This window comes from Macaca thibetana, chromosome 17 (genome assembly GCF_024542745.1).
Source record: "Macaca thibetana thibetana isolate TM-01 chromosome 17, ASM2454274v1, whole genome shotgun sequence".
In the NCBI taxonomy this organism is placed as follows: domain Eukaryota; kingdom Metazoa; phylum Chordata; class Mammalia; order Primates; family Cercopithecidae; genus Macaca; species Macaca thibetana.
In genome coordinates this window covers 11,759,219-11,785,969 of record NC_065594.1, presented here as the reverse complement: position 1 = coordinate 11,785,969, position 26,751 = coordinate 11,759,219, and the positions used below count along the sequence as shown (strand labels likewise).

The 26,751-nt window shown below is 34.8% G+C and overlaps 1 protein-coding gene across 5 annotated transcripts in view; it reads right to left on the bottom strand.

Moving 5' to 3' along the window:
• Positions 1–26,751, bottom strand: part of PDS5B (PDS5 cohesin associated factor B) — a 187,588-nt gene that overhangs the window by 60,911 nt on the left and 99,926 nt on the right. For all 5 annotated transcript variants that reach the window (XM_050766807.1, XM_050766808.1, XM_050766812.1 and 2 more), the window contains exons 13-19: positions 26,243–26,356; positions 20,561–20,642; positions 17,957–18,005; positions 14,673–14,812; positions 13,114–13,229; positions 10,783–10,888; positions 7,291–7,451 (exon numbers count right to left, since the gene is read on the bottom strand). In XM_050766807.1, the coding sequence (XP_050622764.1) occupies positions 7,291–7,451; positions 10,783–10,888; positions 13,114–13,229; positions 14,673–14,812; positions 17,957–18,005; positions 20,561–20,642; positions 26,243–26,356 (768 nt within the window). The remainder of the gene's footprint in view (positions 1–7,290; positions 7,452–10,782; positions 10,889–13,113; positions 13,230–14,672; positions 14,813–17,956; positions 18,006–20,560; positions 20,643–26,242; positions 26,357–26,751) is intronic.

Below are 26,751 nucleotides of genomic sequence, written 5' to 3'. Positions count from 1 at the left end.
CTCATGCCTGTAATCCCAACACTTTGGGAGGCCAACGCGGTCAGATCACTTAAGGCCAGGAGATCGAAACCAGCCCGGCCCACATGGCAAAATCTGGTCTCTACTAAAAATACAAACAAAAAAATTGCCAGGGATGGTGGCACATGCCTGTAATCCCAGCTATTCAGGTGGCTGAGGCACAAAAATTGCTTGAACCTGGGAGGCAGAGGTGCAGTGAGCCAAGAGATCATGCCACTACACTCCAGCCTGGGAGACAGAGTAAAACCCTGTCTCAAAAAAAAAAAAAAAAAAAAAAAGAGTCTTTATACATTTATACATTACAGGTATTAACCTTTTCTAATTAACATTTACTGAAAATAGTCCTCCAGTATATAATTTGTGTTTCCAACTTATTTCATGATTTTGGCTTTTATCTAAATAGTGGTTCCTCACCTCCACTAAAATATAAAGCAGAGACTTAGCCTGTCCTCTTTATTACAATATCCTCAACACCTAGAACAGTACCGTACACCTAGAACCATACCATACATGGTGGGGCAGGGGCTGGGGGTGGGGGGTAACCCATAGATATCTTTTGCAACAAATGAATTTTAACAAAATAATACAATCCAGGCCAGGCACGGTGGCTCATGCCTGTAATCCCAACACTTTGGGAGGCCAAGCTAGACAGATCACCTGAGCCCAGGAGATCAAGACCAGCGTGGGCAACATGGCAAAACCCTGTCTCAACGAAAAATACAAAATTTAGACATGCATGGTGGCATGTGTCTGTAGACACAAGTACTTGGGAGGCTGAGGTCGGGGGACTGATTGAGCCCCGGAAGCTGAGGCTGCAGTGAGCCATGATTGAGCCACTGCACTCCAGTCTGGGTGACAGAGCAAGACCCTTTCTCAACAAAACAATAATAGTAATAATAATGATAATCCAATCCCTCAGTATTTCATTCACGACTTTGGTATTAGTGTCCCTTCCTCTACAAACAAGGAAGTTATAAAAATATACCAGTTACCTAGTAATTTGATTAATCCATGTTATATACTTAAAGCAAATCCATGCTATATACTTAAAATAATGCAAGAATTTGTCTTTGATTCTTCTGGAATATATGTAAAATCAAAGTAAACAGTCTATTTTCCTTTCAAAACTGCTTGTTAATTATTTACTAGGTAACCTAACTTTTCCTGGCCAATTTATTTGCTAAACATTATATCCCCCCCCCATCCACCATTATTACAGCATTGCAAATTTCTTGTATACTTTACTTCTAGGTCTTCTGATGTTTACTCCCATAATAATGTAAATGACTGTTGGTTATATAAGAAAAATTTTGGATTTTTACATACTTATTTTGGCTACTCCATTTTGAGTAGTTTTTCGGTTGATTCTCCTGGATTTTCCAAGAAAAATGAAAGCCTCTTCCTTTCCCACACTTGTATTTCTTATTTTATATTCTTACATAATTACACCAGTTAATGCTTCCAAAACAATGTTAAACAATAGCAGAGACAGTGTGGTTTCTCATCTTGTTCCTGCTTTTACTGGGAATGCTACTGGTGTTTTACATGATGCTGCCTATTGGTTTGAGAGAGATTAATTATGTTATGAAGGTACTGATTCCTATCTTATTAGATTTAATTAGAAACAGACTGATTTTTTTGGCCAGGTGCAGTGGCTCATGCCTGTAATCCCAGTACTTTGAGAGGCCAAGGCAGGTGGATCACAAGATCAGATCGGGACCATCCTGGCTAACACAGTGAAACCGTATCTCTACTAAAAATACAAAAAATTAGCCGGGCATGGTGGTGAGCACCTGTAGTCACAGCTATTCAGGAGGCTGAGGCAGGAGAATGGCCTGAACCCAGGAGGCAGAGCTTGGAGTAAACCGAGATCGCGCCACTCCACTCCAGCCTGGGCAACAGAGCGAGACTCCGTCTCAAAAAAAAAAAAAAAAAAAAAAAAAAAAAAAAAGCCCTTTCAGCATCTATAAAAAATGATCTATTGTGTACCCTTTTCCCTACTTATATAATAAATTGTAAACATAAACAGTAGGCTTATTAATATTATACCAACCCTCTCTGTACACTCCTAAAATTAACCATGTCTGGCCACAATATATTCTCATTTTATTATTTAAATTATCTTTTTACTAATATCTTACTTATACAAAAATCACATATTAGTAAGATTTGTGTTAGGGTTTTCTTAGGGGGTGGGGGGATATCTTTTACTAGGTTTTAGTATTCATGTTAGTTATCCTGGCTGTAAAGAAAATAAGTGCTTTCTTTTCTATACTCTGAACAATTAAAAGAATTAGAATTCCTGGTTTCTTATACATTTGAAATATCTCCCTCAAGACACAACTTACACTGGTGCTTTTATTAGAGAATAACGTTTCAATTTCTTTTATACCTATAGTCTGTTTGGTTTTTGTCTTTTCTCGTCTTGAACTTACTTACATCATTCTTAAAAATCCAGGTTTTCAAATATATTTACATAGCCATATCCAAAAGTTAAATAATTAGAGTAAAATGATAGGCAAAGACAAATCAGAGATACACAAACAAAAAGGAAACAAAATCCAGATTTAGAGGGCATAAACAAAACTGAATTCCAGAGGGAAAAGCATACAACTATGTAGACAGGGTAACCACATGATTAAAAAAAGGGTGGTACGTTTACTGAGTCCTGTACACTTAAGAATATCCTTCATCTGCCCCTACTTAAAATTAACTAGGACTACCTAGGAAATTCTTTAGTTATACTGTTTCTTCCATCAGAGCTCTCCAGCTGTTGAATCATTAACTTCAGAAATTGTATGTGGTTTGCCGGGCGCGGTAGCTCAAGCCTGTAATCCCGGCACTTCGGGAGGCCGAGATAGGCGGATCACGAGGTCACGATATCGAGACCATCCTGGCTAACACTGTGAAACCCCATCTCTACTAAAAATACAAAAAAAAACTAGCCGGGCGAGGTGGCAGGCGCCTGTAGTCCCAGCTACACGGGAGGCTGAGGCAGGAGAATGGCGTGAACCCAGGAAACGGAGCTTGCAGTGAGTGGAGATCGCGCCACTGCACTCCAGCCTGGGCGACAGAGCAAGACTCCATCTCAAAAAAAAAAAGAAATTGTATGTGGTTTGAAAAGAAGTCAGCCAGCTTCATTATTTTCCACTGCACTGACCTAACTAGTTTTTCTTGATATTTGCAAGATCACCTTTGCAATCCCTGATAATTTAGCAAACTGCACCAGTATATTTTCCAAAAATGAGTCTTCATCTCCAGATTCATATTTTCAATCATTCAAAACAAATTTATTATTATTCTCTTTAATATTTTCCATTTCCCATTATTCTACTATCTTCTCCATAGACGTCAATTACGGTTTTTCACTATCTGCAATTCATTCTCTTTAACTCCATTTTTTCTGTCCAATTTCTCCATATTCTATGCAGATTTCCTCAAGCCAAATCTCTAGCTCACTGATTCCATCTTCCATATTGTTTATTCTGCTCCTTGCTACTTATATTAAATTATATTCTATAATCAATATCCTTAGCCCTTTTTCATGTATTATCTCATTTTTGTTATCTTTTTTCTCCTCATGTAATTTGCTGTTTACCTTCCTTGGCAGCTTAAATGACTAAGACTTTCTTTTGATACTAGAAAAATTCGATTCTAAATATTGCTTATCAGTTACTTTGGGATGCTAAGATCATTACATAGGTTTTGTGTTTGTTAACTTGCTTATCTGTATTCTGTTAATTCATCTTCAAGTAAGAAAAATTCTCTGGCTTTGCTATTTAAACAAACGTATAGTTAGCATCTCCCGGATGACTGAACACTTCTCTTAAAAAATTAACGTAAAAGCTCCCAACTCAGGCTACAGTTGCTTCATCACCTGGCTAACTAGCATAGGAATTAAAGTTAGGACTAAAGGTAGTAAGTCCTTTTTCTCTGTGTAATTTATCTCCAAATTTGTTAAAACTGTTACAAGGATAAGAACCAGTCACTGGAGCTATGGGTACATCACATGCTGTGATAGGATCCTCAGTTTTGGCACATCTAAATACTTTTAGGAAAGTCAGACTCCTGAGAGACAAGCTGAGTCACAATGGAACTCATATAACTCATCGTTATGGAACCCCATAACTCATCATCATTTTTCATTTAATGGGTCAAGCGTATAACTGTTTTCTGCTCCCGTAAAGTCGGTCAAAAGATATTTCCTTCATGATTTTCCTTAGTCTTACCTCATCACTAAACTTTGCTCTTCCTGGTAAACAGGTTGACCTAAAGAAAAATACTATGACCACAAAGCCTCTCCTTTAGTCCTAGTACAGCTAAAATCAGGTTCTCTTTCTTTCTCTTAAAGTGTGTCCATACAACAATATCCTCCCTCTAAATTAGCAAATAATAGGACACTTACAGTACACTGCCAATACATATCCCTTGTCAGTGTTCTCACATTCAGTACAGTCTTAATGGCACATCTGGTGCCAATTCTGTCCAGTTTGTGGTAGCTTTATTAGATACATTTTTCTTTAGGTTCTTTTTAATTATTTTGATGAATTCAAGGGAAGACAGTTTAATCAACAGTCTCTTAACTGTATTATTTTTCCTCAAAATCAACTCACCCAATTTAATAAAACATTAAATCTACATATATAGTTTATCTCCTGGAAGAAATTATTATGAGTTATTTCATCAAGAACAGTGTGTGCACACTGTAGGAATTCAGTATCAGCTGAGTTAATTCTCCTCATGAGAAGTATCTGAAATATATTCAGTATATAAATCAAATAATTTTAAATACTTCAGTTCCACAGTAAAGCAATACATTTTAAAATGTCCCATGTACATTTCAAAATGTCCACCTTTTGACCCTGTTCTTGTGGTTCTACAAATATATCAAACCATGTTTCTTTAAAATATAAAAGTTACTAGGAAAAACAATCTAGAATGAAAATAATAAAACCTCCAGGGAATAAGCCAAACTTGAACTCTGTCAATGCTCTAATTAGAAAAGAAACTGCGGTAATGGGTATCACACCATAGGCACTGGAGCCAAACAGGCCTAAATTCAAATCCTGGCTCTGTCACTTGCTAGCTATATGACCTGGGTCCATTTACCTCTGAACATTAGATTCCTAATTTGGAAAACCAGGATAATAACTGCACTTCTGGCCGGGCGCGGTGGCTCAAGCCTGTAATCCCAGCACTTTGGGAGGCCGAGACGGGCGGATCACGAGGTCAGGAGATCGAGACCATCCTGGCTAACCCGGTGAAACCCCGTCTCTAGTAAAAAATACAAAAAAATAGCCGGGCGAGGTGGCAGGTGCCTGTAGTCCCAGCTACTCGGGAGGCTGAGGCAGGAGAATGGCGTAAACCCGGGAGGCGGAGCTTGCAGTGAGCCGAGATCCGGCCACTGCACTCCAGTCTCGGCGACAGAGCAAGACTCCGTCTCAAAAAAAAAAAAAAAAAAAATAACTGCACTTCACTGAATTGTCACAATGTTTAAATGAGACAGTATAATAGGTGGACATTCAGCAAATGGTATACAGCTGTGTATAGTTTATACATAATGTGTATGTATAGGTATTACATATGTCTGTGCGAGAAATACACATACATAAAACCAAACTCATCTCTGATCCGACTAAGAGAGCCACAGCAGCATCCAAAGGGAAGCTTATGTTCTGGGATTACTTAAAAATTAGAAGTCAGGGCCGGGCGCGGAAGCTGATGCCTGTAATCCCAGCACTTTGGGAGGCCAAAGCAGACAGATCACTTGAGGCCAGGAGTTGGAGACCAGCCTGGCCAACATGGTGAAGCCCTGTCTCTATTAAAAATACAAAAATTAGCCAGGTGTGGTGGCGCATGCCTGTAATTCCAGCTACTCAGGAGGCTGAGGCAGGAGAATCACCTGAACCTGGGAGGTAGAAGCTGCAGTGAGCCAAGATTGCGCCACAGCACTCTAACCTAGGTAACAGAGTAAGATTCCGTCTCAAAAAACCAAACAAAAAAAAAATTAAGAAGTCAGTTCCAAACAATAAGGTTTCTTACTCTTGCCAGAGAGACTACTGTTATAAAATTTTAATATGTTTCTATTACCATTTAAATAATTGCCGGCCAGGCACAGTGGCTCACACCTGTAATCCCAGCACTTTGGGAGGCTGAGGCAGGCAGATCACCTGAGGTCAGGAGTTCAAGACCAACCTGGCCAAAATGGCAAAACCCCATCTCTACTTTACAAAAAATTAGCCGGGCGTTGTGGCGGGTGCCTGTAATCCCAGCTACTCAGGAGGCTGAGGCAGGAGAATCGCTTGAACCCAGGAGGCGAAGGTTGCAGTGAGCTGAGATCACACCACACTACACTCCCAGCGTGGGCAACAGAGTGAGGCTCCATGTCAAAAAAAAAGAAAATAATAATAATGCCTTTGTTCTATTTATCAGCAGTTTCTAGAATTAAGTACACATGAACAGAAAGGAATAACAAAAATTATACCTGAAACTCTTAATTGCAAGCTAGCTTTACTCCCAGTCTCTTTCTAAGGAAAAGACCCAGGGGCAATTCTTCTCCACAAAAACCATGGTACCCCAATCACAACTAACCGACTCACGGGTAAGCCAGAAGTGATGAGGTAGAGGTGAAAGCAACCACCTATGACTACGCCAGTATCAGAACCACCTATTCCATATTCTCTCCAAGAACTAGAAGAGATACACATAGAGAAGCAGTGACATGTAAGAAATGAAGATTTATTCTTCTGATTATAAAATCTTGAACTATGATTATCCCAGGATAACAGCTCAATTTGCAATTATGAGAAATACTGGAACACAGAAAAAATTGCGCTGCTGTTAAATATTCCATGCTTCTCTACTTCCTTGTGTCAATTAAAGCACTGCTTCTGAAATTTGTTTGTTTGTTTCAGTACCCTAAATCACAGAGGAAACTGAAGAATATTATAGACAGTCCTGATGAAATTCCTTTGAAATTTCCCATCATACCTTAAATTCATATGAATTGTTTATTCTATGCCATAATATACCAGGGATTATCAAACTGATATATCAGAAAGATATGCCATGTTTATCCCCCAAGTTCACGCATCTTCTAAAATACCAATCAATGCTTACTCCCATGAAAGGAGAATCTAAACTGAACATTACAGACTTAATATAACCTAGACAGTTTTTCCTCAAAACTTGAAAGATTCCAATTATTACATAAATCAAGAAATAATTACGTTTCTGATGTCCAGAATATTTATCAAAATAAACTCAACTCACGATCTGATGTGTGGAAAATCCTCTTCAATTCTGCTTCCTGTGTTTTTGAAAATTTGTAATGCAGCTTCTGCTACTTTTTCATCATCCATTTTCAGACAAGCCAGTAATGATTCAAATGTTTCAGCAGAATGAAATGAGATGGGATGTGTAAATGAAAGTACCTATAAAATGAATCATAAAAATGATTTGTAAAATTTTTTCTTTGTAATACAAATCCAAAATATTACATATTAGAAATACTATAAATCAAAGTCAATAAAAAAAAATTATGTTAACCAAAATCTGAGAGCACTATAAACAAAATTTAAAACATACTCAACTATGTAATGGAAATGTTCCTCTGTAGGAAGATTGTATGATATAATGAAGTAATTTCTTCCAAAATTAAATTACATATTAATATAATTTTAGTCAAAATAATTTGGATTTTGATTATTGTTCAGGTTTTTTGGTGGAGAATGAGAGGAGAAAAGGGGACATGAAGAGAGAATTTAACAAAACATCTCTCATCTTCCCAATAAACATCATTAGCAGAGACTGAGTAAGAAGAGAATAAACTAGGGAAAGGGGTAAAACACTGACAAGATAGTAAAGAAGTCTATAAAGTTCCAATAACCAAATCACAATGGTACGAACATTAGAATAATCATGAAACAAAAAATATAAGGCAGTAAGTAGACTCTAGAATATATAAAAAAAATAGATTACATAAATTGTAAGAGATTACAAAGAGGTCAACAGAAAATAAATAGTCCTGAGAAAACTGAATAGCTACTGGGAGAAAATCAAATTAGGCCCCCCGCCCCCACAACACACTTTCAAAATAAATTTCAGATGGGTTGTGTTTAAGATTTAAAAAAACAAAAACAACAAAAACCCTCTGGACAAGACAGGGTTTTTTTAAGCATAAAATAAACAAAAGGAATCAAATGTGGAATGTAAAAAAAAACAGCATGCAGCAGAAAAATATACTAAGTATAATGCCACATTTATGTTTCTAAAATAATCAAAATAAGCAACATGTTATTTAGAGATACATACATAGATGATAAAACCATAAAGAATATTGAAAGAATAATAAATCCAAAATTCAGGACAATGATACCTGGTGAGGGGACGTGAGTAGGCAAGAAAAAAGACTACTCAGGGAACTTGAACAATATTTTTAATATTCAATTTAATGTGACACTCTATCTACTTTTCACTTGTATTCACTTGGTTACTACATATTGACTTTTCACCTGTATTCACTTGGTTACTATATTTTACAATTTACATATAAGAGAATATATGTTTATACATATATCAAATATGTACCAAGAAAAAGCAAAGGAAATACAAAGCTCATTTAAATCAGCTAAAAAAAAAACACAAAAGACAGAGATGTCAGTAGATGTATGAACAAAGGATAAAAATGGTGAATTTACCATAGGGAAAACACAAATGATTAACATGTGGATAGTGGACCTCACTAGTATTAAATATGCAAATTAAAACATTATTTTTGCTTATCAGATTTGCAAATCTTTTAAAAATGTATTATATTCCATTTTGTGAAGGTTAAAAAGATGGGCACCTTCACATACTACTGATGGAATTATATATGGGTAAAATTTCCCTGTACAACAATTTAAATATACATTGCTCCAAGAATTTTGAAAGTGGTCACTCTCTTTAACTCAATAATGCTCTCCTAATTTTCTAAAAAATATGACATTACCAAGAGATCTTACATAGAAACACTCAGCTTAGTACTGTTTGTAAGAATGGAAGTAGAAAAATGAAAATATTCAACAATAGGAAAATACTAGTGATACAGAGAAAGGAGAGTCCCAAAGTGAGGCTTAGCCCGCAAGGGTTTTTGGCTTTGCCAAGGAAAGAATTCAGTGACATGGTAAAAGAAAACAGCTTTATTGAAGTAGTAGTGTTACAGTTCCAGAGGTGTTACATATACCTCTATGGCTGCTTCTGCAGAGCAGCACTACCCCACAGGTAGGGTGCAGAGAGCTGCAACTCAGGGCAGTTTCACAGTAATATTTATACCTACTTTTAATTATATACAGACTAAGGGGCAGTTTATGCAGAAATTCCTAGGGAAGAGGGAGTAGCTTTTGGGTCATGGTCATTGTCAAGGAAAGGGACTACTGTCTATATTTACTGTCTATATATACTGTCTATATTTCTAATATAGTATTTCTATATTACTATTATAGTATTTCTATATACGGGTATTGCCACAGCAATGGTAAACTAACAAGGCACATTGGTGGGCGTGTCTTGTGGAAAGCTGATTCTGTCTTGCCCTTGTTTTAGCTAGTCCTCAATTTGGTCCTGTGTCTGAGCCCCACCTCCGGAGTCCAGTCCTGCCTCCTACCTCAGTAGGATAGTATGATACCCCAAATAATGGACAAATCACCATTTCAAAAATGTTTATTATTATTTTTACCACAAGCTAGGAATGGTGCTAAGAAATTCACGTACATGATTTAATGTCCTTTGCGAGACAAGCACTTAATCATTATCTTTTTTTTTGAGATGGAGTCTCGCTCTGTCGCCCAGGCTGGAGTGCAGTGGCGCCATCTCGGCTCACTGCAAGCTCTGCCTCCCGGGTTCACGCCATTCTCCTGCCTTAGCCTCCCACGTAGCTGGGACTACAGGCGCCCGCCACCACGCCCAGCTAATTTTTTGTAATTTTTAGTAAAGACGGGTTTTCACCGTGTTAGCCAGGATGGTCTCGATCTCCTGACCTCGTGATCTGCCCATCTCGGCCTCCCAAAGTGCTGGGATTACAGGTGTCAGCCACCGCGCCCGGCCTTAATTATTATCTTGATTTCATATGAGGAAGTGAAGCAAGTAATGTGGTCAAAGGCAGACCTAAATGACAGCTACTAAATGACAGCCAAAAATCAGATCTGCTTTAGACACTCTTAAAAAAAAAAAACTCTTGAAAAACACCAAGAAAAATGCTTATTTTTAATAAGGGAAAATAGTTAAGGATACAAAATTGTATATTCAGCTTGATCTCAATGATCCCAACTATGCATTTGTTGAAGATTAAAAGGAAACAAAAGAAACTAATGTTTATGTATGATGAACCTATGTTTTTTATAATTTTATATATTCTAAGTTGTCAATAATGAACTAATATTTTTACAATCAGTAAAAGACAGAATATTTAATGAAACAAAAAAAAGTTTTACAAGAATTTGGCTCATTGTGCAGCAGAGCTGTACCTTCTTTGCTCACTAATGACACCTTGAATTATATTCCACTATTTTAATGTAATTAGTACTAGGCTAGATTATAGCATTTAAACCCCAAAATAATCAGATCACATGTAAGAATAAAAATACAATTTCTAAATCATCTAAAACAACTGAGAAAATTTTACTTTAGATTATATAAACTTAAGAAGAAAACATCAAGAACAAATAATATAAACTGTACATGTTAAACAGATATCTAATTAGGCACTTAATTTTAAATAGATACCTTAAGCAGTTCAAGACCAGCTCTGATGGCTTGATCAGTTGGAACACCCTCATCTTCATCATCTGCTGTTCCATCTATTGATTTGTTCACTTGCTTAATAAGAGCACTAAAATACGACCAAAAAAAGTCATTTTTTCAAATGTTCCTAGCAATGTCTAAGAAAAAAAATCCTGTGTTACATATATGTGCATATACATATATACATATCTGAACCGAATACAAATTTGATATAACTGGTTTTTAACACTACTGCAAAACAACTATAATAAAATATTTTCAGATGCTTCTTTTCAAAAACAGTTCTTTTTTTTTTTTTTTTTTTTTTTTTTTTTGAGACGGAGTCTTGCTCTGTCACCCAGGCTGGAATGCAGTGGCCGGATCTCAGCTCACTGCAAGCTCCTCCTCTCGGGTTCACGCCATTCTCCTGCCTCAGCCTCCCGAGTAGCTGGGACTACAGGCGCCCGCCACTTCGCCCGGCTAGTTTTTTGTATTTTTTAGTAGAGACGGGGTTTCACCGTATTAGCCAGGATGGTCTCGATCTCCTGACCTCATGATCCGCCCATTTCGGCCTCCCAAAGTGCTGGGATTACAGGCTTGAGCCACCGCGCCCGGCCTCAAAAACAGTTCTTTTCCCTTGCCCATTCAAATGAGGTCAAAATGTTATTCAATTTGTTCTTTATTAATGCTATCAATATCTTTATTATTATATTTTTCATGGCAGGTCTGAGCTCAAACACATAAATGACAATTATTTTTAATTATCTAAAACTGATTATTAGTCCAGCAAGTAGAACAATATACACAGAAATAAAAAAGGATAAAGGAAACATTAAGCCCTTCTAAACCATTTACCAAATATTACTGTGTGTCAGGCACAGCTGTCAGAGTCAGAAATATATCTAGGCCTCCTCCTAAAAGGTGAGGAATATCTAAGTAACAGACATACAATAAAACCTCATTAGAACATCAGAAAAGGAACAATAGATCAAAAGGAAACATTATGTTTTCAAACTTTCTTCTAATAAAAACAAGCTTATGTTATTTTATTTTATTTATTTTTGAGACAAAGTTTCACTTATTTATTTATTTATGAGACGAAGTTTCACTTTGTCACCCAGGCTGGAGTGCAGTGGCGTGATCTCGGCTCACTGCAACCTCCGCCTCTCGGGTTCAAACAATTCTCCTGCCTCAGCCTCCCAAGTAGCTGGGAATACAGAGGTGCACCAACAAACCTAGCTAATTTTTGTATTTATAGTAGAGACAGGGTTTCACCATGTTGGTCAGGCTAGTCTCAAACTCCTGACCTGAAGTGATCTGCCCGCCTTGGCCTCCCAAAGTGCTGAGATTACAGATGTGAGCCACCACGCCCAAATTTACTTAATAAATTTGTCTGATTCAGAGTCTTCCTCTTAAAAATACAGAGTCTTCTACTTCTTGTCTTGCTTTTTAAACCTCAGAACTACCTCTTCAAATGAAAACTGATATAAGAGGAGTCCAAAGTGACTGACAAGTAACCAAAATAGGGTTTCTCCATTTGTAAGGGGTCAATGACCATAAGCTATGCCCAATGCCCTCCTCAACAAAACATCCCCAAAAGGGTTTGAGTACAAGATGAAAAAATCATTAGTATTATTTATTTTAGATTATAACATATACCTCTCAAAGAACACTATTGATGACTAGTAAATCAGTATGCCCTATATATATTGTATAAGTACTTTATTTTTTCAACTGTGGAAAACATTTTAGGGAAAGTTTAAAAATAAAAAAACATCTCTTCCCACATTTCACAAAACGGAATGCAGAGAGAAAAAGAAATAAGTTTCCAACTTGTCACAGGTAGTATCAAAAGCTGAAACTTTAAATGAGGGCTGTTTTAAAAAGCAACATTTTCAGTTCTCAAATTATCTGTGAAAATGCATCACTTGTTCCTTTGCAACAGATTCACCTAGTTTCCCAAGGGTATAAATAAAATTTATTTATATTACCTAAACTATGCAAGTTAACAAAAAAGAAGAGTGTCTGGTATACTGTTAACAGATAAAATTAGGCTTAGATTGACAATTTCTCATACAATTTGAACCAATCCTTAAAATTAAGATAAATAACAAGAAAAACAACAAATATACAGGTACAGATGAGTGTATATATGTGTGTGTGTGTGTGTGTGTGTGCATATACAAATACAGATATATACAGAGGAGTACACAATACACACAGATGTGTAGCTAGTTTGGTGCCTTGTATATAGCAGGCACTCAACAATGACCGATTCCTGAATGCATGAATGAATGAACAGCAATGAGAATGTAGTATTTTATATACAAATACCTGATAGATTCGGTATCTATGTGCACAGGTGCTATCCTCTCCAAGAGAAACTTGATCATTTCCAGGAAAGGATTTGTAGGCTGTTTGGGGTTGCCCAACTTCTTAGTTATTTCACGCTGTAATACAGATTTTTTCAGTATTACAAAAGTACATTTAAACAAATCATTATATTATAATATTAAGAACCAACAATAATTAAAACCATGTAACACTGACGCTGGAATAAACAAATCAATAAGAACTGAACAAGTCCAGAAAAAAAGACTGAATTGAGGATTTAGCATATGAAAAAGGTAATATTTCAAGTAATCAGGGAAAGGTAGACTAGTCAATACACCGTATTGAAATAATTGGATAGACATTTGGAATAAAAACAAAGTAAGGCCCCTGTCTCATATATTACATCAAAAATATTCCAAAAGGATAAAAATACAAATGAATAAAACCAAGAGTCACTGGATGAACAAACTTGAGGAAGTAAAATTATCAGAAGAGCTTGTTAAAACTACAGATTCCTGAATTTAACTCTGAAGATTCTCATTTAGTTGATCTGGGGTGAAGTCAAGAATCATCTTTCTCTAAAAAGCATTTCAGAAGGTACATAGGTAACAGATTAAGAATCACTGACAAGAATAAATATTTTCATTCACTTAGAATAGGATTTCATAAGCAAGATAGCAAAGTCAAACACCATGAGGTAAATACTGACTTACTTAAAGATAGAAACTATGGTATGCAAAGAACATAATAAACAAAAAGGGTAAACTAAAACTGACAGAAAATAATCTGCAACTTAACAAATGCCATTATGACAAACTCACAAATCAATAAGATAAAGACAAATACCATTCTATAAAAATAGCAAATATTATAAACACAACCTACAAAATAAATATGAATGGCCAATAATCCCAAGGAGAAAAAACAGTCAGATGAATAGCGACTAACAAATATAAATACTATCAAAATAATTGTGTTTTTGTTTTCACTTGGGTTTTGTTTCCAGCAATGACACTGACCAATATTGTTATGTGTGAGAAAACGGTCACTGTCATTACTGGTGATTAGCATAAAATTAATTCAGTTCTGGAGAACAATTTGCCAAAGCATATTAAAGGCTTTAAAAATGAGCTGTCAACCTATGCAATTGTACTTCTTAGAATTTATCCTAAAGAAAGAATCAAGACTGTGTAAAAATATTAATTATATTCTTCTTCATAGTAACCAAAAAGTAGGAAAAAATGTGAATGTGTAACATAGTGGACTACTCAATAAATTATAGTACATGTATTCAATGGAGCTATTAAATACTAGAAAAGACTAATTAATGAAAAAGTAAAATGTACAAAACTGTATGTATAATATAATCTCACTTTATAGAAGGACATACACCACAATATTAACAGCAATTGTCTCTATAGAGAAATTACAGTTTATCTGCATTGTTATTTATGTGACATTTTTCAAATTATATGATGAATATACATTACTTTTATAAAAGAGAGACAATAAAGAAGATTTGGGGGCTTTTTCAAACATTAGCTCTTTACTGTCCTTACCACACAACCTTCAGCCTGCTTGCAGGAGCATGTTGGACTAACAAGTACTTCTAACTGCTTTCTTATTTTCTCATCATCTTCTAACACCTGTGTGAATTTCTTCATGAAATCCTGAGCCTTACCAGGATCAGGTAAATTTCCTTAAAATAAATTAAAGTTCAATTAAAATCAATTTTTTTAATTCTTAAAATAATAATAGGTCAATGTTTTCATTTCTTTTATTGCTTTAAAATCCTTACCTACAAATTCAGATTAGTTTAAGAAATTAAATTGTGAAACACCTTCAATAGTCAATTTTCACAAATAAAGATATATTTTCTAGAAATATAAAACAGGATCATTGTGAAGGGACATATACGCAAGGAAAGACTAAAATGGCTACTTCCAAGTAATCCCTTGTAATATTTAAAGGCATCAAATGTCAACCTGAATAATGCCAATTTTATTAATGTCCCCTTGAGCTTGCTGCACACACTGCTCTCTTATAATTTAAGAGATTAATCACTAAGTTTTACCTTTAAGAACTATTTTCCTGTATTTCCCTGTTTATTGTTAAACCAACCCAGAGAGTTTACATATACATTCTTGCTATCTAGCAGTGACATATACTGAGCAAACTATTCCAGGTGTTACTGCTGGGTAAGTCATTACTGCATGGGAAAGAATGAATCTTTGTAAAATCAAAAATGATTTTTATACTATTCTGCTAATGTGTCTATGTATCAAAATACTTATGAAAGCTAGTAAAATGTTGACTGTGGTATCTTTTTTTCCTGGCTTCTTAACTGTTATAGAGAGCCAGACTAGAATATGGCATCTCCAACAACAGAAATTGTAAAACAGAACTTCGGCACTTTGTGAGGCCGAGGCAGGTGGATCACAAGGTCAGGAGTTCAAGACCAGCCTGGCCAAGATGGTGAAACCCCGTCTCTACTAAAAGAATACAAAAATTAGCCCAGCGTGGTGGCAGGCGACTGTAATCCCAGCTACTTGGGAGGCTGAGGCAGAGAACTGCTTGAACCTGGGAGGTGGGGGTTGCAGTGAGCTGAGATATCGCCACTGCACTCCAGCCTAGGTGACAGAGCAAGACTCCGCCCCAAAAACAAAACAAAACAAAACAAAAACAAAAACAAAAACCCAACAACAGAACTTTGGACTATCAAAATAGTAGTAGAAATTCGAAGGAATCCCAAAATATGAATATAGTAAACATAGTCTTCAAGTTCACATACAATTCTGAAATCCCATTTTATGTCTTGGTGAGATATTTAAATGACTTAATGTAGTTAAGAATCTATTAATATATTAATCCTAAATACTTCTGTATGACCTTTTCATGTTTCTATAATAGAAAAAAGTCTGCAAAGAAAGAGAACCACATTATAGTACAACAGATAAACATGACCACTTATAGAAGATAAATGGAATGTTTTTATAAGTTTACATAATAAGCACCTGAGGGCAAGCTGGAAAACTGCTAGTTCAGCACTTCGCAATCTGTGTTCCAAAGATCACTAGTAGTTCAATGGAGTTTAACAGTGTTCAGGAAAAGGTATTTTTTCAAATAATTTTGGAAAGTGTTATTTTACAGCCCCTTCATAATGGATGGGCATCATAATAAAGGCTACAATAAGGCCTATTATTTCAGGAAAAAAAGGGGGGGAGGGAAAAGAAGGGAGAAAGAAAACTCCTTTAATTTAGCATTCTATAAACACATACGACAATGAAATCCCTTTTTCTCACAATACTAAGTTAACACCTGCAGGATACTAGCATTCCTTGAAACAGAATCTGGGAAATACTGAACTCACTGGAAGAAAACTGACAGGAAAAAAAAAAAAAGAACTTAGGGAATGACCTCTTTTAGGAGACAGAATCCATAGCCAAACTATAAAGAGGTGATAGGCCAGGCACCGTGGCTCACACCTGTAATCCCAGCACTTCAGGCCAGCAGTTCAGCACAAGCCTGGGCAACATAGGAAGACCTAGTGTCTAAAAATATGTATTTTTTAAATTAGCCGGGTGTGGTAATACATGCACGGGGTCCCAACTACTCAGGAGGCTGAGGCAGGAGGATGGCTTGAGCCTAGAAGGTCAAGATAGCTTTGAGTTATGATTGTGCCACTGCACTTCATCCCTGGGGAAAAGAGCAAGATCTCTTCTTTAAACATCAAATTTTTTTTTTTTAAGGAACAGCACAAAACAACTTGCTTTAGCAAGTTATCCGGGTGACTGGAAAGTAGTTTTCCCAGGACAGAAAGAGATTTTGGTCTTAAAGTTCTACTCATTCTAATACTCCCATTACTTAATCCAAAACCCAGTGAGTTAGGTTTACTATTATCTTCAGTGTCTTAACTTTACTTTCATACACATCTTGGAATATTTGGCGTCTCAGATTCATCTTAAGATATCTTTGGCCGGGCGCGGTGGCTCAAGCCTGTAATCCCAGCACTTTGGGAGGCCGAGACGGGCGGATCACGAGGTCAGAAGATCGAGACCATCCTGGCTAATACGGTGAAACCCCGTCTCTACTAAAAAATACAAAAAACTAGCCGGGCGAGGTGGAGGGCGCCTGTAGTCCCAGCTACTCGGGAGGCTGAGGCAGGAGAATGGTGTGAACCCGGGAGGCGGAGCTTGCAGTGAGCTGAGATCCAGCCACTGCACTCCAGCCTGGGCGACAGAGCAAGACTCCGTCTCAAAAAAAAAAAAAGATATCTTCATTATCACCAAGTGGAAGCTCAGTAGAAGCATTCCTCCAGGTGTTTCTGATTATCCCTCTGTCCATCTGCTATGCACAGTGACCTCTGAGGTGGGAGGAAAAGCAAATGACCCACAAAAACAGTGACTTTTCCCTACTTTTACACTGAACAAAGGAGATGTTCCACATAATCCTTTTGTATTTACTGTTAAATGAAATATCATTTTACTTAACATCACCTAAAGCAAAAAAGCAAATTAATATTTTTTCAAATAAGCTGTTATGTATGTAGTTATTAGGTATATCCTTTATATTTAGGCTTGGAGTGAATTAGCTTCAGTTAGTCACATTAGAACAAGCAATACCAAACAGATTCAGTTTTTATAAGTTTTTACATGATGATTTAAATAAACTCTTAAAAATAAATTTATGTACTAAATTCTCCAGCTCTAGCTCACATAAGAAACTAAAGAAAATTTAAAATTCCTATATTATCATAGCCTAGAACAAAACTGCATGAAACACTTTAAATTATAAAAATATTTCAATTAAAATTACATTTTATACAGATTTTAAAATAACTTACTTGTAATAACCATCACTTTCGAAAATATGGCCTTGACACTGGCATCTGTCTGTAAATCACACAAAAAAATGCAAAATTAAAATTCCCTGACAAAAAACTTCATCACACTCTGCAAAAAATTAGACAAGCATAACCCACTAAATGCTGCAGACCCGTGCTCTTACCACTACTGTTACCTTCTTTATCATTTTTATTAAACTCTAGATAAACTGGACAGGAGGTAAAAGTAAACTCTTTCTCCACTTTCATTACGTCTTATCTCACCCTGTTGTGTTAGCCTCCAAAGAGAAATCAGACAGCTGCACTACATGTTGGAACAGGTAGGGATTTTGGGAGTTTTTGTTGTTGCTGCTGTTGTTTTTAGAGCTGAAAGAACAGGGAAAACTCCTACAATGTTTAGACCTGAGAGCTGTAAGGCATAGTCATGAAGCTTATGGGGAAGACACTAAAGACAATTAAGATGTGACTGACATGTCAAAAAGTTGTTTCTAAGAGTGTTAGTTATGGGTTGCATCAGGGAAGTGTTATTTCAGTGAATTAATTCACTACATCATACTGTATGTAATACATTCATGTACTACGGCATGTAAAGTCACATGTATAAAAGACATCTCTTAGAGTGCTAATTATTCACTGCATCAGAATAGTGTTATTTTAAAAAACAGAAACAAAAAGTCATTGAGCAAGTTTATTTAAAGTACTGAGCTAAATAAACACTGAACTGAAAGCAATAAAATCAAATATATATACAAACAGACCATACCTATTGAGAATGAGCTTGCTAAGAGCAACTGAGCGTTAAAGCATAATAAAGTTCAAGAAATAATTCCCAAATATTTGGAATTTAAAGCATCAAACAGCTGTCTAGAAACATGTAAGATTTCTGTTGCCACTGTTTTATTTGGGGGGAATGAAGCGGTGGTGGGCTATCCTCCTCCATTCTGTTACTTTTTCAAACCCACCACACATGAATGAGAACTCCATCTTTAATGTGGATAACTGGATAATTATTTTAAAACAAGCAAAAAGAAAATTCCACACTGTAGAAGAGAACTAAACATTCCAGTTGAATTGAGACTGTATTTAGTGATTTCATGTATGACTCAGCAGGAAAGTCTAAGACCCTCCCAATTTTTAACAACAGGCAAAATGAAGACGCTCCATCTAAATACATAAATTTTAGAGGAACAGTGATAATCAAAAACAAAGTTGTATTTGATTACAATCTCACACATCATGCTGTTCAACATATGATTTATACACCTAATATACTACCTGGATGCTACTACGATTTCAATAATACCCAAACACAAATAATTTTTTATACATGTAAGTAAGAACACCTTATATTTTTAATTAACACTCTTACATCTTTGGCCATAAAGAGGTAAATACACAGAGCTCCAAGTAGCAGAGAGAGGCACTTTATCCAGAGATTATTAACGAAAACATACTAACTTACCCCATTATGACACTAACTGAAACATGCTTATTGGCTAAAACATACTAATTTAACAGGGTTTAAGAGAAAGGAAACAGCAAAATCACTAAATTAGTTTTAAGTCATTTATTTTAAGGGAAAACATATTTTAACAGGTTCAATATACTCAATAATCACAGAAAAAAGGTTATGTTCAATAAAACACAAAGAGATCACTGTTTGTCTATAACAAAAATATTACTCAAATGTAAGCTTCAATTAGGCAAAAAAGTGGTACAAAATGTCTTATTACTAGTGATCTGAAGGTTTAAAAAAATAGTGAGAGGGTCACTATAAACCACTCAAACAAATGGTGTGAGTTTTTTTTATTTGTAGAGCAACTGGTGAACTTATGCCTAGGGAAAAGGTGAAAATTTTCACCCCTTAGATGAAAACAACACTGCTCCACTGACCTCTATCCTGTGAAGTGTATGTGTGGAAGAGAGACTGAGAAAGAGCACTCTAAACTGAAAAAGAAAAAAAGAATATTCTTGCTTTCTCTGAAGGCAATTTAAAATGACCAGGCACACTGCTTTTTAGATGAATTATGCCTTTTACATGTCTATATACAGCATTTCAATTAAAAAAAAAAAAACCCTAGAATCATTCTAAATGATTGATAAAAGATAAAATATGATACACCCAATGGATGAATACGACCATTAAATTATAAATACTAGGTAGTACCATTAAAATCTCCATAAATATTAAGTAAAAATATCAAGATACCTAACTATAATTACATAATTATTGAAACTTTCTAAAACCACAAGCGTATACAAAAAAGTAGGGAACATCTTACAGTGGCAACACAAAGTGTAATTTCCTTCTATTTTCTATGCTTTCAATAATGCTGAGTTATTGTTTACATCTTTATTTTAAAGCTACCAAAAAACTTTAATTTTGAGTACAGAGACCCACACTCTGTTTTATGTTGGGTATTACCTTTTGCATGTAAACACTTACCACTTTCTATCTAATAAGTTTCTTAAAAATTAAGAGTTTTCTAAGCAAGGAATCCTAACTTCTACAGTCAGAACTTGTGCAAACAGAATTGTAGCAGCAATGGTAAATAGTAATTAAAATACATGTGTTTTAAAAAACACTGAAGAAAAAATTCTTACTTTGGGTTGCTTAATCAAGTCAAGCAAATCCTTTACTTGATGTCGGAGCAGATTTTGACATTTCCACATTTCATTCAATGCTCTGAAAAACACAAACATACACATTTAAATAACAAAACAGAATAAAAATCTTTCTAGAATATTACAACTATATAATTTAAGGTTCAAATTATAAAAGGAGATGACAGAGATGAGATGAAATTCACAGGACTAAGCAACTGATAATGTGTAGAGGGAAATAATGGAATCAAATATAACACAGCAGGATCAAAAGAAATAATCAGTGGTCGAATTAGGGTAGGAATTAAGCAGATAAATTACAAACTTGAGAAATAAAGGAATAACTGACATCATAAGGTGTTGTAGCAGGCAGGATGAAATGGAATCAAAGACATAAAAAGAAGAATTAGTTATAAGAGAATGGGGATACTTTTTCTTAAGACAAATCTTAATTAAATTTTAAACAGTCTGGAATTATTTATAAGTGAATATTCTTTTTATATGTCAAAAACTCTGATGTTCTCTTAATAGTTGTATTGTTCTCAGGCAGAAATTTAAATCTAAAAAAAAATTATACAGGTACAAAAGAAAATATATAAACAACAATATTGTATTAATATAGAGAGAATAATGTTAATGAAATACTTGATTACAGATTAGAAGCACAGAATTAAAAATTTTTAAGGAAATCTCCCAAAACAAGGAATACTTTTCATCAGTTTGTTTTCAATTATTCTACACTTCTATTAACCTCTATTACCATACATATGAAACACTGCCAAAAAGCAGTAACACAGATGCATATAAAAAAACTCTTTTTCTTGTAATAGACAAAGAACACTGTTTCATATTTTAATTCTCCCCTTTAACAATATGTTTGAAAAATGCCTTTTGATTTTTTAAAGGTGATAAACCAGTTCAAATTTGGGACACTTGAATTCCTTTATAGTAGTCACATCAACATGGTACTGGCAAAGCAACATGAGGACATTTTCATCTTAGAAGTTATATTTTAAATAGCTATACTTTACTAATTTCAAGTTACTAAGTTCTATAAATTTTCATAAGCACAGTTTAAGAATATAAACATTGAAAGCAAAATGTTCATACTCCAGAGGACTAAAAATCTAACAAGAGTTATATGATTAAAATAATTTTCAAAGAAATGTAGTAGTCATTTGTAAAATTACTTCTGAACTCCAAAGTCAATGTATTCTCTCTTTCCTATACACTTAATCATTCTAACTTCTGAAAGGCCTAGATTTTGAAGCTTGCTTTCACTTAAAATAAAAGGGAAATTACCTGTTATAGTTACTCATTAAAGATAAAATGTCAAGCTATTTTAAAGCCCATTATAAACTATTATGGTTATAGCTTAAAACAGAAAGTGACCATCTCTAAGAACTTGTATTGTAACATGTTTATAGGAACTGTCATTTCAAGTATTTTAATAAAATTGTATTAATTAGCAAGGCAATCTGTGCCTATTTATTGCCTTTCTAAATAATTGTCTAAAAAAGGGAAAAAAGTTATACTAGGAGAAGCAATATTACAACAGGAAGAAAAATCTCTATTTAATAATAGTCTGAATTGCAGTTCTGTTGCTAAGTAAATGTAAAAACTCCAGTTACAGCCTGGATATTCTTATATTTGTTACCTGACATTTTAAATATACAATTAGTTCCCACAGTTCTCCTTGTTACCAAACCACAAGTTTGCAGCAACTCAAAGAAAAAGACAGCTACCATCAGGCTTCAGTCAGTGGCCTGTCCAAATGTTGAAGAGGACCTGTCCTCCAACCTTTACCTCCCAACTGACAAATCACCCATGGAACTTAGAAGTACAAAACTATCTAGACGCAAACTTGTTTAATAAAAGAGAAGATCACAACGAAGACCCCGATACCATCTTCTACTACTGTCGCTAACAGGAGTGCTGGGGAACTTGTGAGAGGTGGAAGTACACACTGTTCTCTTTTTCAATAATCAAGATATTTCATTTACTTAGGAGCTTATTCAAAAACTGATTCACATAAAAAGTCTGAAATCTAAGAAATACTTTGTCTTCCCCAAAGAAAAGTAGTCAGAGAATAAAATATACGGCTCTTTCAACAAATAAGAGGAATCCTAACCAAACAAGTTCTCACTAGGAACATGCCCGACAAGCAGCTATTTTTAAGTCCCTTTCAAACTAAGTTGAAGTCATATATTCAAATGACTTCAGGGCTAGAATGTAATTTAAATGAATAAAGAGGAACAGGTGTTGTAATACAGAGTAGTGAGGTGTGTGGTGAAATCAGAACATTAATGGACCATAAAACTATAAAAGATCAGTATTATCTGTATTCAGGAAAATTAAAGATAAGAAAATTTGATACTCAAAAGATTAGGAAAAATGTAAATGTCTGATAATATACAGGAGGATGCAGAAATCCATAAACCACTGATAGGAGTATAAACTAGTATAATCATGTAGGAAAACAATTTGATACTAGTTTACAATGATGAAAAGGCACATAGTCAGAAACTCCACTCCCAGCTATATACTAGCGATTATGAACCTTGGTGGCCCATTAAAATCTCCTGAAAGGCTTTTCTAAAAATCAAAATGCTCAGATTACACTCCAGACAAATTAAGTAACTATTTCTGAAGGAGGGACTTAGTTTTCAATTGTTTAAACCTCCCAGGGTGATTTGAATAAGTAGCTAAATTTGAGAATAACTCATATTCATACCTTACAGAAACTCTTGCATGTGTATATCAAATTGAAAAGTATTTACAGTGGCACTATTTGAAATAGTAAAAATAAATAAATAAATAAAAATGGAATACAGACATCCATTTTCTGCAATGACTCAAATTTCTGATATCAAAATAATGGAATAAAATTATGGATTAATGACAGTGCAATTTTATAGCACAGTGAAATGAATGAGATACAGCTATGTATAATATTATGAATGAATCTTGGAAATAGAATAGAAAAAAGACACAAAACACTATATACACAGTTGTTTCACTTTCATAAAGTTCAAAAACAAGCAAAAATATATTACTGAGCGATACACATATATACACACACATATACATACATGTTAAAAATTTTTTTTAAAGGCAACAAGGGTAGAGGTTACCTCTGGGAGGAAGATGAATGGGAGAAAAGTTTACAAGTTGAGTAATAGATTCATAGGTATTTTTATTTTATTACTATGCTTCATAACATATATATGTGATTTATTATTATTACATAATAAAAAAGGTAATGGATTTTGGAGAAAACAACCACAGATAAAGTACTAAAATACTGGTAAGTATAACAGTTGGTCAACTAATCACAAAAAGTTGGTTAAAGTGAAAATCATCTAAAAAATGATATATATGTACCGTAAATGTTTTATCTTAAAACAGATAAATACCCATTCATTCACCAACCATTTTTGCAGAATCAAAGACTTTCCTTTTGAGTACTGGTCCAGATTGGAACTTACTTTCAACTTTTCAATGGCATTATTTTTCAAAGTATCGCTTGTGAATAGCACTGTTTCACTTTTGAATTCAATCAAATATACTTATTTAAGTGACGAGTGATATGTGACATGCTTAGTTTTATAACAACTATTTATACTTTGTATATTTACTGTTATTTTTCTTGTTTTCTATCTTGTTTCTGGTATTAAAGTTTTCATTAATTATTTTTTGTTCCTCTGTGCTTGGAAGCTATACATTTTAACTGCTTTCAGAGACAAATGTTAAATGCCCACTTATGACATACTTAGTCAACATGTCTGCCCTCACTAATATGATAAAAGAACCTTGGAACACCTTCATACTCATTACTTACCTATCACCTTACATGCTGTTATCTGACAGGACCCACCTGCAGTCAAAATTTTTCACAAAGGCATCAGGCATCAACCAGTCAGAACCATGGGCAGTGGAAGAAGGTCCTGGAGACATTCCAGCCTTGCCCAGGCATGGTAGGGCCATAGGACGGAGGATTGCAGGGACACTCAGGAAATCTCACATAGTACTGCAGTGGTGTATGGTACAGGCTAAATACTGGCCTACATGCTACCTACTTTTTAATCCACACTCCCACCCCTTGCAAATAAAACTGTATTATTACTGTTTTTACAGTCCTTTATTATTTATACTTATAGAAATGTTTCAAATTCTTGAATCTTATAACTTTATAGATTTAATTTCCTTTCTTACCAAAACAAGGCTATTCTTTAATAATTTTTTTCAAGTAGGACTGGCAAATTCTTCATTTTTGCTTAAAAGTGACATTTCATTTTTAGTCTTGAATGGTAGTTGGGGATTGAGTAGAGAAGTCTATATTTAGTATGATTTCCAATAGGTTGTTTTGAATATGATATAAATACCATATTTCATCCAATTTAAGAGGCCATCAATTGATTTTGCCATGAGAAAAAGAGCCACCAATTAGGCTATGACAAACCAACAATTTTAGGATATATTCCAATTCCACAGAAAAGTTTACAAGAAATAAAATTAAATATGAGAGTAATGTATCTTACTATGTGTAGTGGAAAAATAAGCTTTGGAACTAAGTAGGATTGAGTGCAAATTCTGACTCCCTCTTACTCTTTGTGTGATTGTGTGGAATGCAACATCTGTGTGATTCATTTCATCATATGTAAAACAGGAAAAATATCACTTAAGCCAGGGTTGCCAAGCTTTTTCTGTAAAAGGCTGGACAGTAAATATTTTAAGCTTTGTGGGCAATCAGATCTCTTTGCAACCTACTTTTCCACAGTAGCACAAAAGCAGTAATACATAATACAAATTCCAGTGCCTGAAATACAGCAGGTAGGGGGGAAAAAAAGGTGTATTTCTCCCCTCTACAACTTTTTCCTCAATATTTCTGTATAAAACATAAACAGAAAATAAAATTATTTCCATGGAAAAAAATGAAGTCAAAGTCTCATTAAACAGTGGTATAAATGAAAATTACATACAGTCCCTTAGATCTCTCCAATTTCTCAACATTTAATCCCCAATACTTGTAAACCACATTTGCTGGAATACTAAGGATCTACATTTCCTAAAACCTGAAGCAAATCTCTAAGACCTCAATTTCCTAACCCTTAGTATGATTCGATTAGACTAACAATGCCTTTTCCATGTCTAACATCCCAATGCCATCCTACCTAAACACCCAAAAGTATTTTCTTAACTACAAAAAATATATATATTTGTGCTTACTCTTATGTCAAACTATAACATGGTGCTGCTCAGGCTATGCAGCACAAAATTTGCAGCCTACTGCTCTACACCGTAACGCAAATCAGTACACCAAGTGAGAATAAAAAGGTAGTATCTTCATAACATGAATGTTTCTTAATGTCTTAAGGAAAACAAACAAAAAAGAATAGGTACATCAACATTTCTTGAGACACCAACAATATGAATAGAAAACTCATCCTAAAAGATTTCATGTCAATCAGCTTTATCTTTCAATTGCTTATGGCTTAATCTCATGTTTAAAGTGGTACTTTCTGAAAAAATAGCGAAGTATTATATTATGACATAACCCTTTAAATAATGTTTACACTACATAGATTACAATTTAAAATACAGGTGTTTGTAGTTTCTTTTTGATAAAATCCAATATATTGCAAAAGATGAAAAGAACAGAGTTTGATATATGAAACATACTTCACAGCATTTAAATCCAGTGTGGCATACAAGTAATATAAGCATTTCATCCGTTCTGTAGTTTCTAAATTGTGAGGAACCATGTATTGAGCAAAGATCCGTTCAACAAGTAACCTACAAAAAAGCAGAGAAGGCATTGCAATGATTTTTTTGTAATGTTCTAAAGTTATATATAAAATTCCAAAACTATGTAAAGAACATATATTAAAGAAGTTCCTGCTGCTCTGAGTGGAAATGAGATTTCCAAATCAAAACCTTCTAACTGTAGACAGAAGGGGACCAAAACAGGATTTAGCTGTATGTGCTGAAAACAGCCCTACACCCAGCTAAGACAACTACCAGCTCCAGGATGTTGGGCACATTATATATCAGGGATTTTTTCTTTATCTGTATAATGCAGAGTTTTAAAATATGACAGGTCCTTTCAAATTTCCAAGTTCTAAATTTCTAAGTCAAAACTAAAGAAACTCTTAAGATTCTTTTGCATTTTCATAGGCATCATCATGAAA